This window comes from Carettochelys insculpta, chromosome 20 (genome assembly GCF_033958435.1).
Source record: "Carettochelys insculpta isolate YL-2023 chromosome 20, ASM3395843v1, whole genome shotgun sequence".
Classification (NCBI taxonomy): domain Eukaryota; kingdom Metazoa; phylum Chordata; order Testudines; family Carettochelyidae; genus Carettochelys; species Carettochelys insculpta.
In genome coordinates, this window is record NC_134156.1 from 17,995,050 (window position 1) to 18,013,902 (window position 18,853).

At 42.7% G+C, this 18,853-nt stretch overlaps 2 protein-coding genes across 8 annotated transcripts in view; one reads left to right on the forward strand and one right to left on the reverse strand.

Annotated features, from left to right (window-relative positions):
- The window catches only part of CEP95 (centrosomal protein 95), a 31,278-nt gene extending 17,064 nt beyond the window's left edge, over positions 1–14,214 (forward strand). For all 5 annotated transcript variants that reach the window (XM_075014551.1, XM_075014552.1, XM_075014554.1 and 2 more), the window contains exons 14-22: positions 1,087–1,268; positions 4,778–4,870; positions 6,321–6,471; positions 7,709–7,875; positions 8,775–8,849; positions 9,373–9,525; positions 11,732–11,878; positions 11,989–12,060; positions 12,280–14,214. In XM_075014551.1, coding sequence (XP_074870652.1) covers positions 1,087–1,268; positions 4,778–4,870; positions 6,321–6,471; positions 7,709–7,875; positions 8,775–8,849; positions 9,373–9,525; positions 11,732–11,878; positions 11,989–12,060; positions 12,280–12,456 — 1,217 coding nt within the window. In that variant the 3' untranslated portion in view covers positions 12,457–14,214. The remainder of the gene's footprint in view (positions 1–1,086; positions 1,269–4,777; positions 4,871–6,320; positions 6,472–7,708; positions 7,876–8,774; positions 8,850–9,372; positions 9,526–11,731; positions 11,879–11,988; positions 12,061–12,279) is intronic.
- A 137-nt stretch (positions 14,215–14,351) lies between these two features.
- SMURF2 (SMAD specific E3 ubiquitin protein ligase 2) overlaps positions 14,352–18,853 on the reverse strand; it is a 131,746-nt gene continuing 127,244 nt past the window's right edge. For all 3 annotated transcript variants that reach the window (XM_075014559.1, XM_075014558.1, XM_075014557.1), the window contains one exon: positions 14,352–18,490. In XM_075014559.1, coding sequence (XP_074870660.1) covers positions 18,391–18,490 — 100 coding nt within the window. In that variant the 3' untranslated portion in view covers positions 14,352–18,390. The remainder of the gene's footprint in view (positions 18,491–18,853) is intronic.

The following is an 18,853-nucleotide window of genomic DNA, read 5'->3' on the forward strand; positions in this document are numbered from 1 at the left end:
CCTCACTAGACATGAAATGCGAAGTACACAGAACGATGCATGAGCAAAGTTCATAATGTTAATATTAACTGTGCTGTGAAGGATGGGAGCACTGAAAAACTTGCCTGTTATCTTGTAATGCACTGTAGATTTCATGTTCTAATACAACAGTATTACATCCCTGGACTTTGAACTTGTTACTAATGTTATGAAACAATAGTGTACATTGATAAAGGTAGTAACACTGTTATAGGGCTTGGTCTAGTCTACAGTTGCAACGCCAAACCATGGTATAACATGGTTCTGACATTGTAAACCTGTATTGCAGGCCCTGACTCTGCACCATCTTAAAATAATTTTTGCTGCCTCTTGTCTTGCCCACTGTGCTATTTTCCAGCACTTGAAATTTGAAGCATGGAGATGTGTATATCTCATGGAATTGGAAGGGACCTTGAGAGGTCATAAAGTCCAGTCCCCTGCACTCCCACCATCCCTGACTGATTTGTTTTTTTAAATCTAACCTGCCCCAGATCCTTGAGATCACAGTCCTGGGTTTACTAGGCCAGTGCTTTAACCACTGAGAGATCTCTCCCCACCAAGTAAGTACAGTTGCTAAGTACATAATTATAGTACAAGTCAAGTAGTGCTGGAGGCTTGTGACAGGGAGGATTTTAAAATAAGTGTTTTTGTTCTTAATTACTTTCTGTGCAGAATATCCCCTTTTTTTTAACTGTTGGGAACGTTTTGATACTCTTCAGTATTTGTCTACAGTAGGGTCTCAACATTTGCGAACCAAAGGTTTGCAAACTCAAGTATTCACAAGTGGCTGCTTCCCTGGGCCTCCGGGGCACAGAGCGCTGGTGGCTGCCACTTCCTGGTGCTCCAGGATGGAGAGTGCCAGCATCCGCTGCTTCCCCTGAGGTCCTGGGCAGGGAGCCCCAGCAGCTGCCGCTTCCTCAGGGCTCCAAACCCCCTGTATTCATGAAATTCAACATTCACGAGGGTTCTAAGCACAGAACCCTCACAACTGTTGAGACCCTAGTGTATTCAGTTTTGTTGCCAGTTTCTGATAACAGTTGTAACAGTATTCACATCTTTATTTCACAGCCACGCCATATCCAAAAAGATTTCTTAGCAGACCACGGTCCCTTTCTCCATCCCCACCATCATCCAGGTATCTACACCACTCTACCTTTGAAGATGCGCTTCAGAGAGATGCAAAAGGCCAGATGGGGAAAATGCGCAGGCAATTTCAAAAGGAATTGGACCAGAGAAGAATAAAAGCAAAGGTAACTGTTTCTGGGTTCCACTTTGTATGCCACTACAGCCTGGTTAGAAGGGACATGTAGCTTTGTATGGGAATTAATTTTATTTTCACTGTACAGTTGTCCTAAGAGGCGGCTGTAGCAAAGATGCAGACGTTAACTCAGCACTTGCAAAATACCGCCTCTTGCAATTAATACCTGCATCAGTTTGAACTTTATATAGATTAGGGAAAACTGGGGACTGAAGGATCTTTGCTGTCCCTTTTACTGCTGACTGACACCACAGTTCTAAGCTGTCAGTCCTGGTTTACCAGATTTGCCAAAATAAACTTGCTAAAATTGCTTGAGGTTTGATGTTCCAACCAATATCTGGGGAAGTGTTACCAAACTTATAAACTATCTTAGATGACTGAGTTTGGCCTGCTGTTGACATTTCATGGTTTAGAATTCCCTTACACAAACCTTTCATCCCACAGTGGATGTGCATGAACAAGTGAGTTATGGCTCATTGTACAGTTCTTCATCAGGGTGTGGGAGAACAGCACTTTCTTTTCCCAGTGGTTCACAATTTATGTAGGATCCTCATAGTCCTTATAGCTAGTTCTCTGGTCTTCCTCCCAGGCTGCTTTTGCAGGCTTGTTCCTTAAGCCTAGCCATCTTAGCAAGATCAGCTCTCGTGTCCTTGACTCTCATTCTTGGCGGAGATGCTCACAGCACATCCTGCCATCTCTGACATTCTTCACATTGAGGAAAAGCAGAACTTTTTTTTTCTTTTATCTAGCATGCCCTGGTTAGCAGCCTAGAGTTCTCGTGATTGCTGGATCATAAGTCCCAGAATCCCTCATCTTTGGCAAAGGCCAAATCATGTGACTTAGCAGAACTTTGAACCTCTCAAAGGCTCAGGTGTTTTCTGTAGCAGAGTGGCTTCAGAGTCCTCATTCTTAATATATGAGCAACCAAAATGAATGTTCCCAGATGGGCATCACAAAATACTGACTGCAGTATTTCCTACCCTGAAGAGGATACTATACACAACCTCTTCACAACCCCTGTATAACTCAAATTTCACCTGAGTCAGGGAGGGGGACCCTCTCCCTCCTCCTCTGAGCCCCTGGAGCCAGGCGCAGCAGTGGTTGTTCACTTTCCAGGCTCCTGATTAGCAGCAGGGAGCCAGGAGCAGCAGCGCCTGGTCAATTTCCCAGCTCCTTGCTGCTTGCAAGAGCTGGGAAACTGACAAGGTGCTATTGCACCTGGCTCCCTGAGCTCTCTGAGGAGGAGGGAGGCAGGGGGGAGAGGAAGCCCCTCAGGCCCAGGGAGCTGGGAACCAGGTGCAGTAGTGCCTGCTCAGTTTCCTGGCTCCCTGCTGCAGCCACCCACTACCCCCAGCAGAGGGACGGTTGGCGGCTGGAGCCTGAGATTGACATTTGCGTTAATGATTAATGTGTATGTCAAACTCGTGTAAAATGGGCATTTACTGTATAGTGGAACAGCTGGAGAAGAGCTTATTCCTTTCATGCTTTATATATGTTACAAAAACAGTTGAACATCTTGTTAAGCTATTTTTCAACAATTTTTAGATTGTCTGCACAGTAGCCTTGTTTCAAAATGAACTATTCTGAAATAGCTACACACAAAATGCATTTTTAAATAGCACTTGGCTATTTCTAAATACAGCGTCTGCACACACACAGCCATTGAATGCTCTCGAGCTTGTTTAGAAACGGGCTCTATTCCTTGTCTTAAGAGCTATTTCAAAATATGCACTTTTCCTCATAAAATGAAGTTTACCAATTTTGAAATAAGCCAACTGCTATTTCCAAATCGCTGTTGCATTGTGTAGACGCTAAGCATTGTTATTTTGAAAAAACTGTGTGGGCCTACCTTAAGTTTTTGTATGGAACAATTAACACTAAAGAAATGAATATTTACAACAGAAGCAACTTACGTTTGGTAAGCCTTTTTTGCTAGTGATACACTCCCATGACAGTAGCTGTAGCTAATAGAATTCAGACTTTGAGCTCTAATGCTGATGACTGTGCAAAGGACAGACACTGTATGGTTTTATATGGCCAGTGTGACAGGCACGGCCTTGCTGGTTGAGCTGAAGCACTTCTATTAGTCCCATATGAGGGTGGTCTGCTATATCACTCTATTGTCAGGCTATCCCGTCAAGTGGGCAATTCCACCAACTGTGCCTCCCTTCATTTCTGGATGGGGGTCATCTGAATGGCTAATCCAGGGATTGAGCTGCACCCAAACAATGTTTTGCAGCCTCTTAGTAGGTTAATAGCAGCAATCAAGCTGTAGCCTTTGTGCAGGGCACAATAATCATTTAGTCTGTAGTCCTTCAGCCTCCCGCCTGGGGCTGCAAAACATTCAAACACACTGGGGCATTAGCCACCTGGTCAGGGCATAGCAGAAATCATTCTGCAACCCCTGGATGGACAAGGCAAGGTTACAATCAGTCTACAAGCCTCACTTCTCTCTAGCTGGGTGCATAACTCGGGTAGTTTCCTTGGCAAGCCACAGCTCTGTTTCTCCAGCAGTCTGTGTGGCTACGAGGTGGATAGTCTAGGTCCCCAGGTCACCAAAGATGCTGCAGGGAGTTCTGCAGGAGTGTGTGTGTACTCCCTTCTACTTCTGTCTTCTTCCACAGCTTGTCTGGGCTGCTTCTTTTTATCTGAGTTATCCATTCAGCATGTATACCAGAAACAGAGGGCATGTCCTGCTTGGGCCTACAGTAATTGGTCCGCCACTTCTACGCACCATCACAGTCCCTCATCAGTTGGCTACTACACATTGCAAATGTTCAATGTCCCTAGAGAAGTTCATGAGGTTTTTAGTTCATTTTTTGGGCTATAACTTTACATTTTGCGTATGGTAATCTTTTAGTCGACTGGTTTCCTTCAGAGGCCTTTTTTGAGTAGTATTATGGTGAAAAGGCTCTTCCATAGACCAAAGTTTTGCAACATTTCTTAATGCCTGCTTGATTCTAGAGTCACCTGATCTCCTGCAAGTCTGTTCTGTATGTGGATCCTCTTGATGGAGAATGCCTTGTCCACAGCCAACATATACTTTATCCTTACTTTTGTGGCCTGTTCTGTCTGAGGAGAATGCAACTAGGAAAACATCAAAAATCCAGTTTTAAATGTAGCTTGGGCTTGATCCATTACTTGTTCTGAAGATTAGGACTAAGGCCTTACCAGAGCATTGGAAACTGGCCAGGAGAGGAACACCCATCTGTTCTCACAATGACCTAGTCCATGGATAACAATAGCAGCTTTTACAAAAAAATTTAAACAGAGCATGTGCATCTTCATATTTAGCTTGAGAAAATTAGAGTAATTTACCTGGAAGAACCCAGCATAAACTGTTGTAGCCAGGTCGTTGTTCAGGAGGAAAGGGCTAAATTTTCTAGTGAATGACGTGGAAGAAGCCATTTTGACATCAACACTGATAGGCTTCATTTGGACTAAATCTCCTTTGCAAAGTGTAGAAATTCAGGATGAATGTCGTCTCTCTTGTTTTTCTAGCTTTTGACAAAAGCCTATGAAGATGAACTACGAATTTTTGAAGTTAGAGAGAAACTGGGACTCTCCAGGCTAAAAGCAAAAGCCAGGGAAACGGTAGGTGAAGCATACAAGAAAAAACTGAAGGCTGTTTGGCTTTAAAAAAAAAGTCCACTGCTCTGTCCATGCTAGCTATTGGGGTACATGGGTGAGTCTTTTAAATGACATTACGTAACGCTGACCCTGGCTTACCTACTAATGTAATAGATGTTGAGCTACACTAATTTGGGGATATGGCTAGCAGTAGATAATCTTCTTCGTGTACATAGATACCAAGGGGTGGGGAGAGGTTTAAATACCCAGTAATCCTTAAACATCTTAGGGTTGGCACAAGGACCATGATTCTGGTATTAAGCATGTCCTGGAGTGAGAAACTTCAGCTGACAGAATTTAAGCCAGCCTCATAGGCCAGTGGCTACTTTGTATTGGAGAATGAGCTTTAATATCTAAACACCCTTTGGTAGACTGGAAATTGCTCAGACACCATACTAGTGCATTGCATTGCTGAAGTAATTGCCTCAAGAGAAACTACTAATGAGGGGCATACAAAGACACCGGGAGAATTCAAGTAGGGAAATGGATTTTTCCCCTAACTTTTGAAGCATTAGCTTTACACCTTTGAATAAAAGACCTGCCAGACTGGCACTTACAGCTTGCACCCTAAGTGCATTAGTGTTTGCCTTTGCTTAACTCTTGGAGTGAGTTTTTTGGGTAAGTCAGATCAGCCAGTGCACTTGGCAGTGCAATGCCAGTATATTGGCATGATAACGGTGGTTTAGCTAACCTAGAAGGCTAAGGTCACTGCAAGGGTGAGCGAGTGGTATGGACCTGGCAGAGGGGTTCTCAGCACTATTTTACCTGCTGCAGCTGTGTAGCAAGAAAAGGCAGTATGACTGGAATGCCTGTCTGCCATGCCACTGAGCTGTATTTTCAACCCGGGGGAGTGGGGGAGAAGAGGTCATTGCAACCATGAATGGAGCACCACACAAATTATGGCTGTGCAGAAGAGAGCTAGAAGCCATCCTTGCACACTAGCCTCCAACCTGCATTTGAGTTTTGGCTCTGCTGTGGAGGATCTGCCTCAGGCTAAGTCTATACTAGCAAAATAATTTGATTTCAGATGTGCAGTTCTAGGTGCTGCATTTGCATAGCTAGAATTGGCGTATAAGAATCAACTGATTTTTTTTCCTTAGAGAAGACCAAGCCTGTATACTCTTGCATTGACCTCCCTTACTCCATGCGATAGCATATAGTACAGGGGTCGATTTGCGGAGCCCAGAGAGGTGGATTTTGCCACATCTTTACCAGACACACACACACAATCAAACTCAGGAAAATCAATGCTGACCCTGCTGATCTTCCACCTAGTATAAACAAGCCCTTAAAATGTGCAAACTGCCTTCTAGAGACTCAGAAGCTTACTTAAGTATTGATATTCAAGCCCTATGAACTACCCCTCTTTCCCTTCTCATACCTGTTCTCCATCTGTTTTACATCTGCTCCTCAGGAACAAGAATACCAAGAAAACGTCTTTAAAGAACCTCCAAAAATGCCTCAGCCAGTGAAAGTTTATGCTAGAAAAACCGCACCTCGGAGTCCCAAACAGAGCCAGGGGATTCCAAGAGGAGGGTTTGCGAAGCCAAAGAAAGCAGCTCCAAGTAAGAACTACAAAACTCTACTTGGTGGAAAACTGGCATCCTGTGAGAGCATCTGGTGAACTCCTAGAATAAAGGCACCTGGCCAACATATACCAGTCAGCTGTAGCATTTTTCCCCTATGACCTCCAGATGTCCGGAAGTTTGTAAGGGAAGATGATGTTTTGAAATAGGGAGAAACCATTGTTGCACAGCTCAAAGTGTGACCTGTTCATTACCTCCTTAAAATACCCTGAATTATCTCAGATTTTGTTTCCATTATTGTTACTCCTTTATTTGCTTCTCTGTTCATCTAGGTCCACCTGCTTGCACATCAGGTTGTCAGCTTTAAAACTGACGCTCTAAAGTGAGCATGCCAGGGGGCATATAGAGCTGATTCTCACCTGTATTACTAGCTGCTTTATCCTTGCAAGACTGTGGCTGTCATGGAAAGTTACCTCTGTTGTGAGATGTGTGCTGCCACCAGTGGGCTGAGCAAGTTGCAAACTCCAGGCACTGTGCACTTAAAGTGCAAGCCACACTTTTACCAGTGGCATGCTGCACATGCATTTATGATGTAAATCCTCTGTCTGAATGGTACCTTTCTACACTGCCTTGGTTTCAACATGGTTGAAGGGAACTCTCTTAATAATGTAACTAGTAAGTTCCCAATTGTTTCATTTCATCTTCAGCTGAACCTGTGATAAATCTGAAACCTGAAAGAACCAACTCTTAAATCTATTCTTAGTTAGGACACTACGCCTCTTGCTCGTCTTCTGGGGCCTATTGCCTCTACACTGTATTTCTAGGGATTCTGAGAAGGATCCAGACAATGATTTGATTCATGTAGGAAATCTGGGGATTAAATTATAGGACCATCACAAATACAGCTGTTTTGGCCTTGTTTTAAATACCACATGTGACTTGAGATCAAGCAGAGCAAAGAAATCACTGCAGGGTTCTACGCTGCTTGAAAAGGGGAAGACGAGTAGGTTTTATTAAAAGGTATCAGTCCTCTAATTCTATAAAATGGAAGCTCTAGCTGTTTCCCCTAAGCAGATTAGCATAGGGCTGTTTCCTTGGGGATGGCTTGAAGACAATGCAGTACATCCTACTGAGAAGCATTGCTGCATCAATGGTAACAGGATATTAAATAGACAAGGTGTTAACGCTGAAATGTTTTCATGGCTAGAGGTGTCTGGAAGATCAACTGCTAAACATGCTCTTCAGGATCTTGTTTTAATTTGCTTTTATTTTGCAGTGAAAGTAAAGGACCATGACCTCTTGCCTCTCCTACTGGAAGAGTTTCCATACCTGCACATTTCCCACCACTCTATGAACAAAATGTGGCAACAGCAGCTTGCACAGATTGAACAGCTGAAGTCTGCTTCTGGCAAAGACCGATCAAGGCTGAAATTACAGAATGAAGTGAGAATCTCTCTTGTTCACCATGAACAAAACCTCTTAGGCCTGACCAGGGGGAATGTAGCTACACAGCAATGGTGGCCACAGGATGACCACACTAAGCAACAAAACCCAACCATTTGCACAGAGACCGTGTAAGGTATTAGCATAATCTGAGGACAGAGTGAGGCACTGCTTCCCACACTAATTTCTATTTGTTACCTTTATATCTGTGTGGATTCTGAAGTCTGCTTTGCTTTAAAATGGAGCCATAACTTTTAGTAGGCAGTTGTAGTTTTGGCCTGGTTCTCTAAAGCACCAGAACTGTGACCTATCTAAGCTCATGAGCTTAAAACCTGAGCAGACTCTCTGTCATGCCATAAGGATGTAGGGAAGCCCCATTTGCTTATTACTGGATGTGCAAACCCCACACCTTTTCTCTTCCAGCTCTTTTATCTTGTCATATGTACATAGACTTTCCCATGGTCTTTATTGTACACATATGGCATACATTTGGGTCACGCTAGCATTCACTTGTCCCCAGCAGAGGTGTCTGTAAAAGGAAGAACTACTCTGTAGAATCAGGAGACACTCTTGCATAGTTAAAGTCAGGGGACTGAATCAGGATGCCTGGCTTCAATTCCTGACCTTAGTAATACAGAAGATTACATGCAAATTTTTCTCTACACTCTGAATTTCTGTAAGTGCTGTTACATACAAAATTTTGTTTAAAAACTGTTCCTGGCATGCAGAATTTGCTAATTTGTTGAATGGTGAATTCACTAATGGTAAACTAATTTCTCTTAGCTACTTGGGGCAGAGTACACTGAAATTTTGCTTCTCTGTTGAAGTCCTATCACTGAGTGCCTGTGCTGCAGAATTTATAAAAGCAATTGTCTGTCTGTCCACCTTCTTATCTCAAGGTGGAAGAAGCACTGAAGAAGCATGACCTCCTCGTTGATCTAATAAAGAAAGATCAAGACCATAACAAGAGACTGGTACGTTCCTCCAAATAGGATGCACAGCATGTGACACCCAGGAGGTGGTATAGCCAAAATGATCCTGCAGTTGTTGATACATGGAAGCAACCCTCTATTGTCTCCTGAGCAGCAATGGTATTGAAGACTTCACCTTGTTTCTACTTTGAGTGGCTTCTGATGTCTTAGAATGACAATAGGGGAGGTGGTTGCTAAACATGCTTCTATTTCACTCTGTAAAGAAACAGCTAGGTGCTTACCAGTGAAGAAATCCTGAGAATATGGGAGATGGAGAAGAGTTAAGTCTCTCCATGCAGGAGTTCAATCCCTAAAATGCTACCTGCCATAAATGTGCTGTTTCCTTAATTATATAGCACTGTAGATGGCACAGGACTACAGCAGTCTAAACATAAATGCTTTGCAGGGTGGGAGAATGGGGAACTTTGCTTAGTATTGATTTATTTAGTAAAGCTTGCCCTAAAACCCTTCCCTGAGTCTATTTAGGAAGCACTGCTAGTCTAACTTGTTTGGTCTCTTTATTTAGCAAGAGTTTAAGCAGCGCATCTATCGGCAAAAGTTTGCTCAGAGTAAAATGAGAGAGAAACGTCAGCAAATTGCTAGAGCCAAGAAGTACTATGAGGATTACCGTGTTCAGCTGCGTGCCAAAATGATGCGGGCTAGGACCCGGGAAGAAAGGGTATGTGAGGGTGCTTTCTTTAAGGGGGGCTTTCTTTCCCTACTAGGGGAAAGACGCCAGTATTGAGTGAGCATCTTTCCCCATTTACTGTGTGGGGTGTATTTATACATGGAAGAAATCAAACTTACGTTACGAAGTGTTAGAGGCCAAGTAACTGAAATAGCACAGGCCATGCAGCTCCGAACTCCTAGCTCCTGCCTTCTAACTCTGGCTCAGAGTTTTTCTGGCAGCAACCATCCTTAAGCCAAGAGCTTCTAAATTTCTACATGATCTACTCTTCTTTGGAGGAGGAAATGCCTAAGACTATCCCTGCTGGTCAGTCACGTCCTAAATTAAACAATAGTTCTCTACAACTGCCACACATACTACAGCAGCCACCATCCACCTGAATAAAACCTAGAGTGAAGGTTCAGGTGTAATGGAGTTCAGGGGTTTCCAAGCACTACACCCTGTCCACAGGCAGGAGTGACTCACTCAGCAGGTAGAATGGGAAGTTCATACGTCGACAGAGACACAGCTCAGTACAGAGGTGTTGGTGCAGCAAGCAGAGACAGTCATTACACTCCATCTTGGGGAGAAGAGCCTAAGGGGTGCCCCCATCTGGGGTCTAGCTTCCCCTCAGCACAGGCTAGCTGCCTTCCCACTCTCTAGCCAGCTTCTAACTGCCCGAGATTCAAAACCCAGCTCAGCTCCTCCCTGCTGTTTGTTCTGAGAGAGGTGTTACCTGTCAGCTTAGGTTACAGCCCCAGGGGTCACCCTTAGCCACTGTGAGCGCTCTGCCTGACACACACGTCTAATCCAGCCTGACTCTCACGCCCACCTCCCACTCCATCACATCAGATCAGGCAAAAAAAAAAGTCACCTTGCTTAGCCAAAGTTGAAGTAGTACCCAGCATAGTAAAAGTGAGGGGCAGGATGGGGTGTTTGGGTCAGCACAGCACAGGAAACTATTTGTGGAAAAGCTCCCTTCACATCTTAACTCACTTTGAGTTCACTGTTTGTTAGTATCAAATGACACCACCTCAACCCATCAGAGCTTGTTTAACAATACAAAATCTACTTTATTTCATGTACTGTTGTACATTGAACAGCTATGGGAGAACAGCTGCATTATTTTTGTACTTCTGCATCAACTCAGCATAAATTAGAGCAAAGAAGACTTAGGCCGGACACTAGGCAAATCTTTCTACCTAGCAGGGTAGTTAATGCTGGAATCAGTTGCCTAGGGAGGTTACAGAATCTCCATCAGTGGAACTTTTAAAGAGCAGGTTAGACAAGCACCTGCCAGAAATGGTCCTGCTATTACTGCAGGCGAGTGGACTGGATGATGTCTCTTAAGTTCCTTCCAGTCTTGTGATATTGTGTGGCAGCTTGTTCTCTAACACAGAACACAGTGATATTTAGAGGTGTAACAGATTCTGCCCTCTGATTAGTGGTGATTTGCCGGGAAGAGCAAGACCATCTTTGTTTACATCAACAAACTTTATAGAATTGAGACACATGGAACTTTCCAGTGCAATTTAGTTCTCTGTCTCTCCACTCTTCAGAGGAGTTTTGGAAGAGACGGTATGGGAGGTGTGATGCTAGCTGAAGTAGAATCCAGGAGGTTCTTGTAAGTCACAGAAGTTTATGAAGAAATCTAAGTTACATGTGCAGCCTGGATTTACAGTATATGTAAACCATGCTGGCATAAGCCCAGAGGGTGATGCAGCAAGGTGCCCCTTTGTCTTGGATTGGGTCCTTTGCCTCTGCCCCTAGCCTGTAGGGTCTGGGCTGTGACTACTGCTGCTGTTCTGGTCTGTGGCAGGTCTCTGTCCCTCCTCACTGCCAGACCTGTCAGCCTGGCTGGGGTAGGGGACCCCCCCCCACTCCTTCCCCAGCTCTCTTATGGGCACTCTCTCACTTCCTGATCCGCTTTCAGCTTCCTATCTCCCTTAAGAGGTTTCTCAAACTTCCACCACCACCTCTTTGTTTCCACTGCTTTTAAATTTGCAGGCAGTCAGCTCAGCTGGTTCTTGTTAATTGATTGCCTGCCCCCACCCCATATTGCCTACACCTAGGAGTTTAACTCTGTTTTCCAGGCTGGGTCTTAGGCTGCCTTCTACCCAGGGTCTGCTGGCTTGACTCTGTTACAGTAGATAGAGGCTGCACCAGCAGAATGGGATTTTCCTTCATTTATACATTTAAAGGCCTTAATTATTGGCAGATATTTAAGAAACTATTTGAAGAAGGCTTAGAAATTCAGAAGCAAAGGCTGCAGGAGCTGAGAATGTACAGCAAAGAAAAGCGCGCTGAGCAAAGAAGAGTTCACCAGAATGAGTTGGAGTCTATGGAGAACTACTACAAGGACCAGGTAGGTTTATTTGATTGCAGTCAAGACAGTCTGCTCAATTTTTATTCTTAAACTGGTAAATAACCTTTCATATCTTAAATTAGTTCTAATTCAATGTCTGTTCTATTCAGTTTTCAATGCTGGCAGAAGCTGTATCACAAGAACGTCAAGAAATCCAAGCCAGAGAGAAAGCACAAGCAAAAGTAGGTGTATTTATTTTTCAGTATTTTTTTTTTTTTTTTGTTCAGAGTGGAATTTGGTTAGGGATGTTAATGGGTATGCAAGAGGCTTACCAACAAATTGGCAGTGGTCAGTGGCACTGGGCTGGAGCAGCCCAAGCAGTTCCACAGTGGCAGGACCTATATTAAAACTGCTGACTGTTTTAACATTCTTAGTTTTGGCTAATCTCTCTTCTTTTTAAGACACTGCACAAAACAAAAAGGGAGTTAAGATCAAAGATGGAAAAGGAAATTCAGCAGCTTCAGACTATGATCATTCAAAATGATGATGATGCCTTCTTCCGAGAGCTAGAAGCAGAACGACTGAAATCCAGACTTCAGATGGCTTCTTTTCAGTATACCAAAAGCTCTTTCTTGTAAGACCTTACCCTAATTATGAATGTCAATTTCAGCCTTTATTTTATTTTGTTAGGAGTATGTTGGGGAATCTTCACAACCAGGAGGTGGTGATGGTGGTTCTGTAAAATATTGTCTGGCATAATGCTATAGATAAAAGTGATAGTAATTAGGATGTGAGTATTTAGCATACCTTTTAATAAAGTTTGGTTGATCACTTGATAAAGGAAAGATACTGTCTGAGTACCATCGTGTAAGCATTTAGACCTATCAACAAATCAGCAAGCAGTAGGTTTGACCCTGGTGTGGGTCAAAACATGAGGTATCAGATAGGTTTTGTGTTGAAAATGAGAAATGCCAATTCAGTTGTCATATTGAAGTAAGGTGGACCAGCTCTAACCTCCATCACAGTACATTTAAGACAAAAACCTTAATGTTAATCCCGAATCTAATGTTCAGTCTCCACCTAGGACTTGCGTAACTTCTGTATCTGTTATTTACCTCTGCTACTGACACACATGGGCTAGTAGGTTAAGTGTGAGACTCAGCTGTAACTGTGCAGGTTCCAGTTGGAGCTCTGCCCCAGCAGTATCCCATGCTTACAAAGTAACTAGGTGTATAAATATGTATCTGCATGATGCCTGAAATAACTGAGACAGTAAAATACAATGAAAGTGGTAGGTGCTCTTTAATAAAACTAGAAGTTTTACATTAACCCTTGAAACTAGGGGGTCCCAAACTTTTTGGCATCATGTCCCCCTTTTCATTTGAGAAATTCACCTCCCCACCTCTTCTTTACCATCATCCAGCCCCCCAACAAAAAATTCAATTTGTAATTTAAAATATACAAAAGTTTGTTATTTAAAATTAAACAAGCACAAATAATTGTTCTTAGCCTCTTGTGGTTGCCTGGTGCAGCGCCAGCTGCCTGAGCCCCGTATCACCCACCAGCCCAAGACCTGGTGTTGCCAGAGCTGCCCATCCAAGCCCCATGCCACCAGGGCCAGCCATCCCCCTGCTCACTGGCCAACCACCTGAGCCACCTCCCCAAGCCCCATGCTGCTGGGGCCAGCCGCAAGCCCTGCGAGCCCCTCCCCTGCCCTCCTACAAAGCCAGGCACCCTAACCCCCAATCTAACCCCATCCTCCTCCTTCCCCTGCCCAACCCACACCCACTCACTTACAGAGGGCAGCCAGCTTCATGTGGGTCTTTGCCAGCTGGCAGCTTTTTATAGAGGCTGCACCAGGTCACCCACATAAAATGGCAAGGGCTGAGAGCTGGAAGCAAAGGCCAGATCTTTCTTCAGGTGGGGAGAATGATGGGGGGGGGGGGGCTAGGTTGCCCCTCCCATTTGGAAAACCATACTCTAGAATATCCCTTTTCACTAAATAGGACCCAAGGTAAGCCTGCGGCTGTTCTCCCCCCAAATCCCTCGCCTTACACAAAAGCCCGCACCTCTGCTCAACGACTTGGCCCCACTCCCACCACATGAATCTTATTACATGCGCCAATATGAAAATGTGTAGCACAGGGGTCAGCAACCTTTCCCAGGTGGAGGGCTAAATTTTGACTTTTTGAGCTCTACAGTCCAACAGCTGGCAACACTTTTTAAAGTCACTAATAGTCCTACTTACAACAGCTTCATTAATTGAGAGGCCCAGTTTTACCCTTTTGGTTGGTGGTATTCGCTTGTCTTTTGTTAATCCACGGGTGGCCAAACTGAGTAGCTGCTTGGGGGAGAAGGGGTGGGACTGAGCGCCTGCCTCACATGCCGATGAAAATTAGCTTCATGTCCCACTCTTGGCACCCGTGCTGGCGATTGCTGACCCCTGATGTAGCACATCACTTCAGTGTTGCCCAGTGGTACACACACAACTAATTCTCCTCAGTTGGGAAGAACTGTCTGAACACCTCTAAAGTTACAAATGTCAGTCAAAGTGAACATTTAATTAAAAACTTAACTTTTTAAAACCTTGGATGCTGTGACAGTGCAAACAGCATACAATTTATTGCTCAACTTCTGCATGGGTACATTGTTTTTAAAAAAACACATTATACAGAGGTTTTGTTAAAGCTCCTTAACGGATGGCAATACAATGAATATCAATGCTAAAAACACTCTGTAATAAATATAATGGAAACGAGAAAATAAACTCAGTTTGTGTTGGGAAAATTATACTTGCACATAAACTAATTACAGCTATAGACAAAGCTTGGGATGTGATAGTCAAAAACTTTATATATAGTGTTAAATACAACAAATGGCACCTGTTAACTACATGGTGCAGTTTAAAATTCGAAGCAATGTGAGCATGCTGCATTAAGCTGTATTATGCATACTTTGACATAGAAGCAAAGGTTTTACTTCCATCAATGCAACCAATTTAAATGCACCAGAAGTTTAACACAGATGTAGTGTTGTAGAACAAAAGTACAAAAGGAAAAGTTGTGTGCTCTGGACTTTAGTATAACAACAAAATAGGTAAAAATAAATCAGTTTAGGGAAGCTGAAACTATGTGCAAAAAATTAGAATATATACTGTACAAAGCACCATTACAAAACTCTTTACACCGAGAAATTAAATCCTCAAACTCAACTATGTGCTGTATATTTGAAATCTACAAAACAGTCACTGTTCATAGTTAAACATTCATAATGAAAAGCAACAGCATGAAAACATGATGCAGCATTTCTCTAAAAAAACTGGATGCAATTCAAGAATGGATAAAGTAAAACCCAATAAGGACAAGCTGAAATAAATATTCACATTAATCGTGGGGTGAAAGTCCAAGGTTCAATGCAACATAGGGCTTAGCACCTGTTTGAGGGAAAATGGCTGACGTGATTTTGGAACTAAAAACTTTCGAGTCACTACTTCTGCAAAATGGATTAGAAAACTTGTGGCCAGTTGGGGTGCTTTATTTAAAGCTCTTAGTTGTTATGAAGGTAGAAAGGCACTCCACGTACTTGATATTATTCCTTATAACTGGTCAAATGTAGACATTGTCTATTCATGTCGATATTTTAAGTTAGATTTTTCCAAGATTAAATTGGTGGTATGAGGGATTACACATTACTAAAATGTCTAGCAGGAAAGCAATGCAACTACAACTAAAGCTACTGTGAAATTTCAAACGGGGTTAGATGGAGCAGTTTTGGGTGCATGTGTTCACATGCAAATTCAAATAACCTCTGATATTGGACTCAAACCTATAATACATGTTGACAGGACAGGGGCCAGCTACAGCTGTGTTCTGGCTGCTTAGTGCAGGGAGTAGACTACAGCAGGAGGGCGATGCACACCTGAAACAGCAGAGGCCAAATGCCATCAAGAGACCTTGTACACCAGCAGCTCAGAAAAGTCATTGAGCTGCAGGAGCTAAACCTGGGGATAGCATGTTTGTGCTTGTTGCCCCAGAGCTGGGTCCTCTGGTATAACAGACCTGCATTGCCCTTCCCCAAGGAGTCACGTGGATGAGGCCTTGTTCTGTTAATAGACAGCAGGCAAGAGCTTCTTGCAGGGTCAAGGAAGTCTTAGCTGATTAGACTTGTCCATGGAAAGTCCCAGACACACCCTGAGGAGGAACAGGACAAACAGCCACTTCCCCTAGACAGTTGTTTTTTCAAAAAGGCCTTTTCTTTTGGATGAAGAATGAAGTGAGACCATCCAAGCAGCCTTGCATGCCAAAGGCCTTACACGTTATTGATTGAGGTTTCCAGCTTATAAAAGCAACGAAGGGTCCTGTGACACCTTATAGACTAACAGAAAAGTTTTGAGCATGAGCTTTTGTGAGCACAGACTCACTTCATCAGATGCTGGTCTTGGAAATCTGCAGGGCCAGGTATAAATAAGCCAGAGCAAGGGTGGGGATAACAATGTAAACAGCTTGTAAAGTGAGCAAGGAATCTTATCTCTAGAGAACAATACAACTCATATCCCTGTATGTTGGGAAGGGTCAGTGTTGCCACTCAACTTGAAGGAGCCCAACACAAAACTGCAAGCACTTGAAATGAGGAAAAACCTCTGGCAGGCTCCATGTCCAGCTGCCAAAGCAGTTCTCTTGACTGCTTCAGGTGTGCATTAAGCAGCAACCTAACCTGTCCACTGTGTATGAGCTCAGACTAATATGTTTGCTAGAACAAGCAGTGTCTAGCAATCATACTACTGAAGAAAGTATGTGAAAATGTGGATTTGGGCTACCAATGTCAGTATGATCTGGTTAACAACTGCTCTCCAATAGATGTAAGATTTAGCTATTGTTGGTCTTCTAATAAACAATCCATTATTAGCCCATGTGCTATGGCAGTCAGATTTGGCAGCGTGAACTCCTATGTTGACAGATTCACAAACTACATAGAATAGATACCCACCCCCCGCCAAAGAAAATCACTAGTTCATTATATAACTTATGTTAAGAAAGGAAATAGTTTACATCCCATTGTCTTAGTAAGTTCATTAGTCATTTCTCATTAATGTAAAAATAGTGCACATTTCTGATGATTATGATCCAAGATAAAAAATTCACTGATCAGAAAAATTTGAAGTTACCTCCAAATGTTGCTGCCTCATTACTGTGCAGCAAGACAGGCAAAAATACCAGTTGTATATTACATATCATGCAGAAGAATGCATCTATAAAAATTGTGCAGTGAGTAGCTTAACTTTTGCATACCCCTAAGGACAGTTTGCTGACTCACAGTAGGATGCTCATTTGAGCAGCCCAGGATTCACTCCATTGGTAGTGCATTATGTTCCCATTCGGACTCACCAACTCACATTTTGACTCTTACATATATTGACTCTCATCCCTACAACCAGTGACAATGTTGTGCTTTAACCCCTCATTTTCAAAGCACATCAAGTCGCGTGTGTTGGTGAAGAAAAGAACGTTCGCAATTTGAGTTACTCTTCCTTAGTTGCAACTTGCACAAACCCACATGACATGAGCAGCCACAACAAAAATTACATGTAGTTTACCTGATAAGTACACAATGTGAATTGGCTGCATTTGAACATAAAAAGCTTTGGTGGATCAGACAGATACAGTGCTTCTGAAACGTAAAGTAATGGCCAGGCAGAAGGTGGTCAACGTCACCTCATCAGCATGCTCTAAGAACTTTTTTTTAAAAAATGTTGCATTTCTGTTTTAAATTGAAAGCAAACCAAAAATACTCTCAACAATATCAACTTATTACAAAAATGCTTGTTTAAAAAAACCTAACTGACTAACACGTTAAAAGAGGACTATTCCACATTTAACACAAAGTACTGTACCAAATGTAGTAGGTCACTCAGACTAGGGATCTGACCACTGATAGAAACAGGACCCAGAGTTTCATGTCTGTAATTCATGTCTGAAAAATATAAAAAGCCTCATTCTGGGTAATATTTAAATTGAACATATAATATAGAATACAATATTTCATTATAAGAAAATGCAGTTAACATGTAAGTGGCTGCAGTTAAAAAGGTTAATGATTCTTTTAGCCAATTTTATGCAAAGTTAGAATAATCAAAAAAAATTTTTTTAGAAAAATAGCAGGTATAGATGCTGTTCAGTGTGTTTATTTGGGCTGAAACATGATTGGTACCGACTGCTGATACTGTCTTTTCTGTGAGAATAGAAATCAGGTAAGCAAATAGAACAGATTACCTTTTACAAAAATAGTAGTAGTCTTTAAGTGTAGAACACTGCTTAACTTTTGAAACTTAGTAAAAGTCAGCATTCTGTATGTTCAAGATATTAGTTTAATAGCAGCTGAATGGTTCCATGGCAAGAGCCACAGGACCTATTTTCTTGAAAAAAAAATTCCAAAATTGTCCTTTCCCTCACAGTGTTCTTGAATAAAAACGGGAAAGCATTCCTGTATTTCAAGCATTTCTTGAGTCTTGGCTGAGGAGAGGGCTTTCTGGCTGACAGGTGTATGAAGAGAGTCTCAGGTAAGTCTGCAAAGGGTCATTCCACAGCAAACCCACATGTTTCTTCAATGGCAGTTAGCAGCTTCTCATACAGCTTGTCATAGCTTTCATAGGGAGGAATGTCTATTCGATTAAAGCTGTTAACAAAAAAAACAAACAAACAAACAAACAAAAATGCTTTTTAGAATGAGTTTCATCTCCACTGAGAAATCCAAGATTGATGCAATTCTGCTGTACTACTACTACTGCATTTAACATTTTTGAAACACGGGTAGTAAGTATGCAACATCTTATATTGCCTGATTACATTACAATGGCCAACAAAACTACATCAATATAAAAGCCCACAGACTATACCCTATTGCAGGTGTACGCAAAGTATGGGCTGAGGACCAGATCCAGCCTGTCTAACATTTGTGACCAGCCCACCATGACCAGCCATTCCATTAATATAGTAGAAATGTGTAGCCGTGACATCTTGTCAAAATTCATGGAATGGA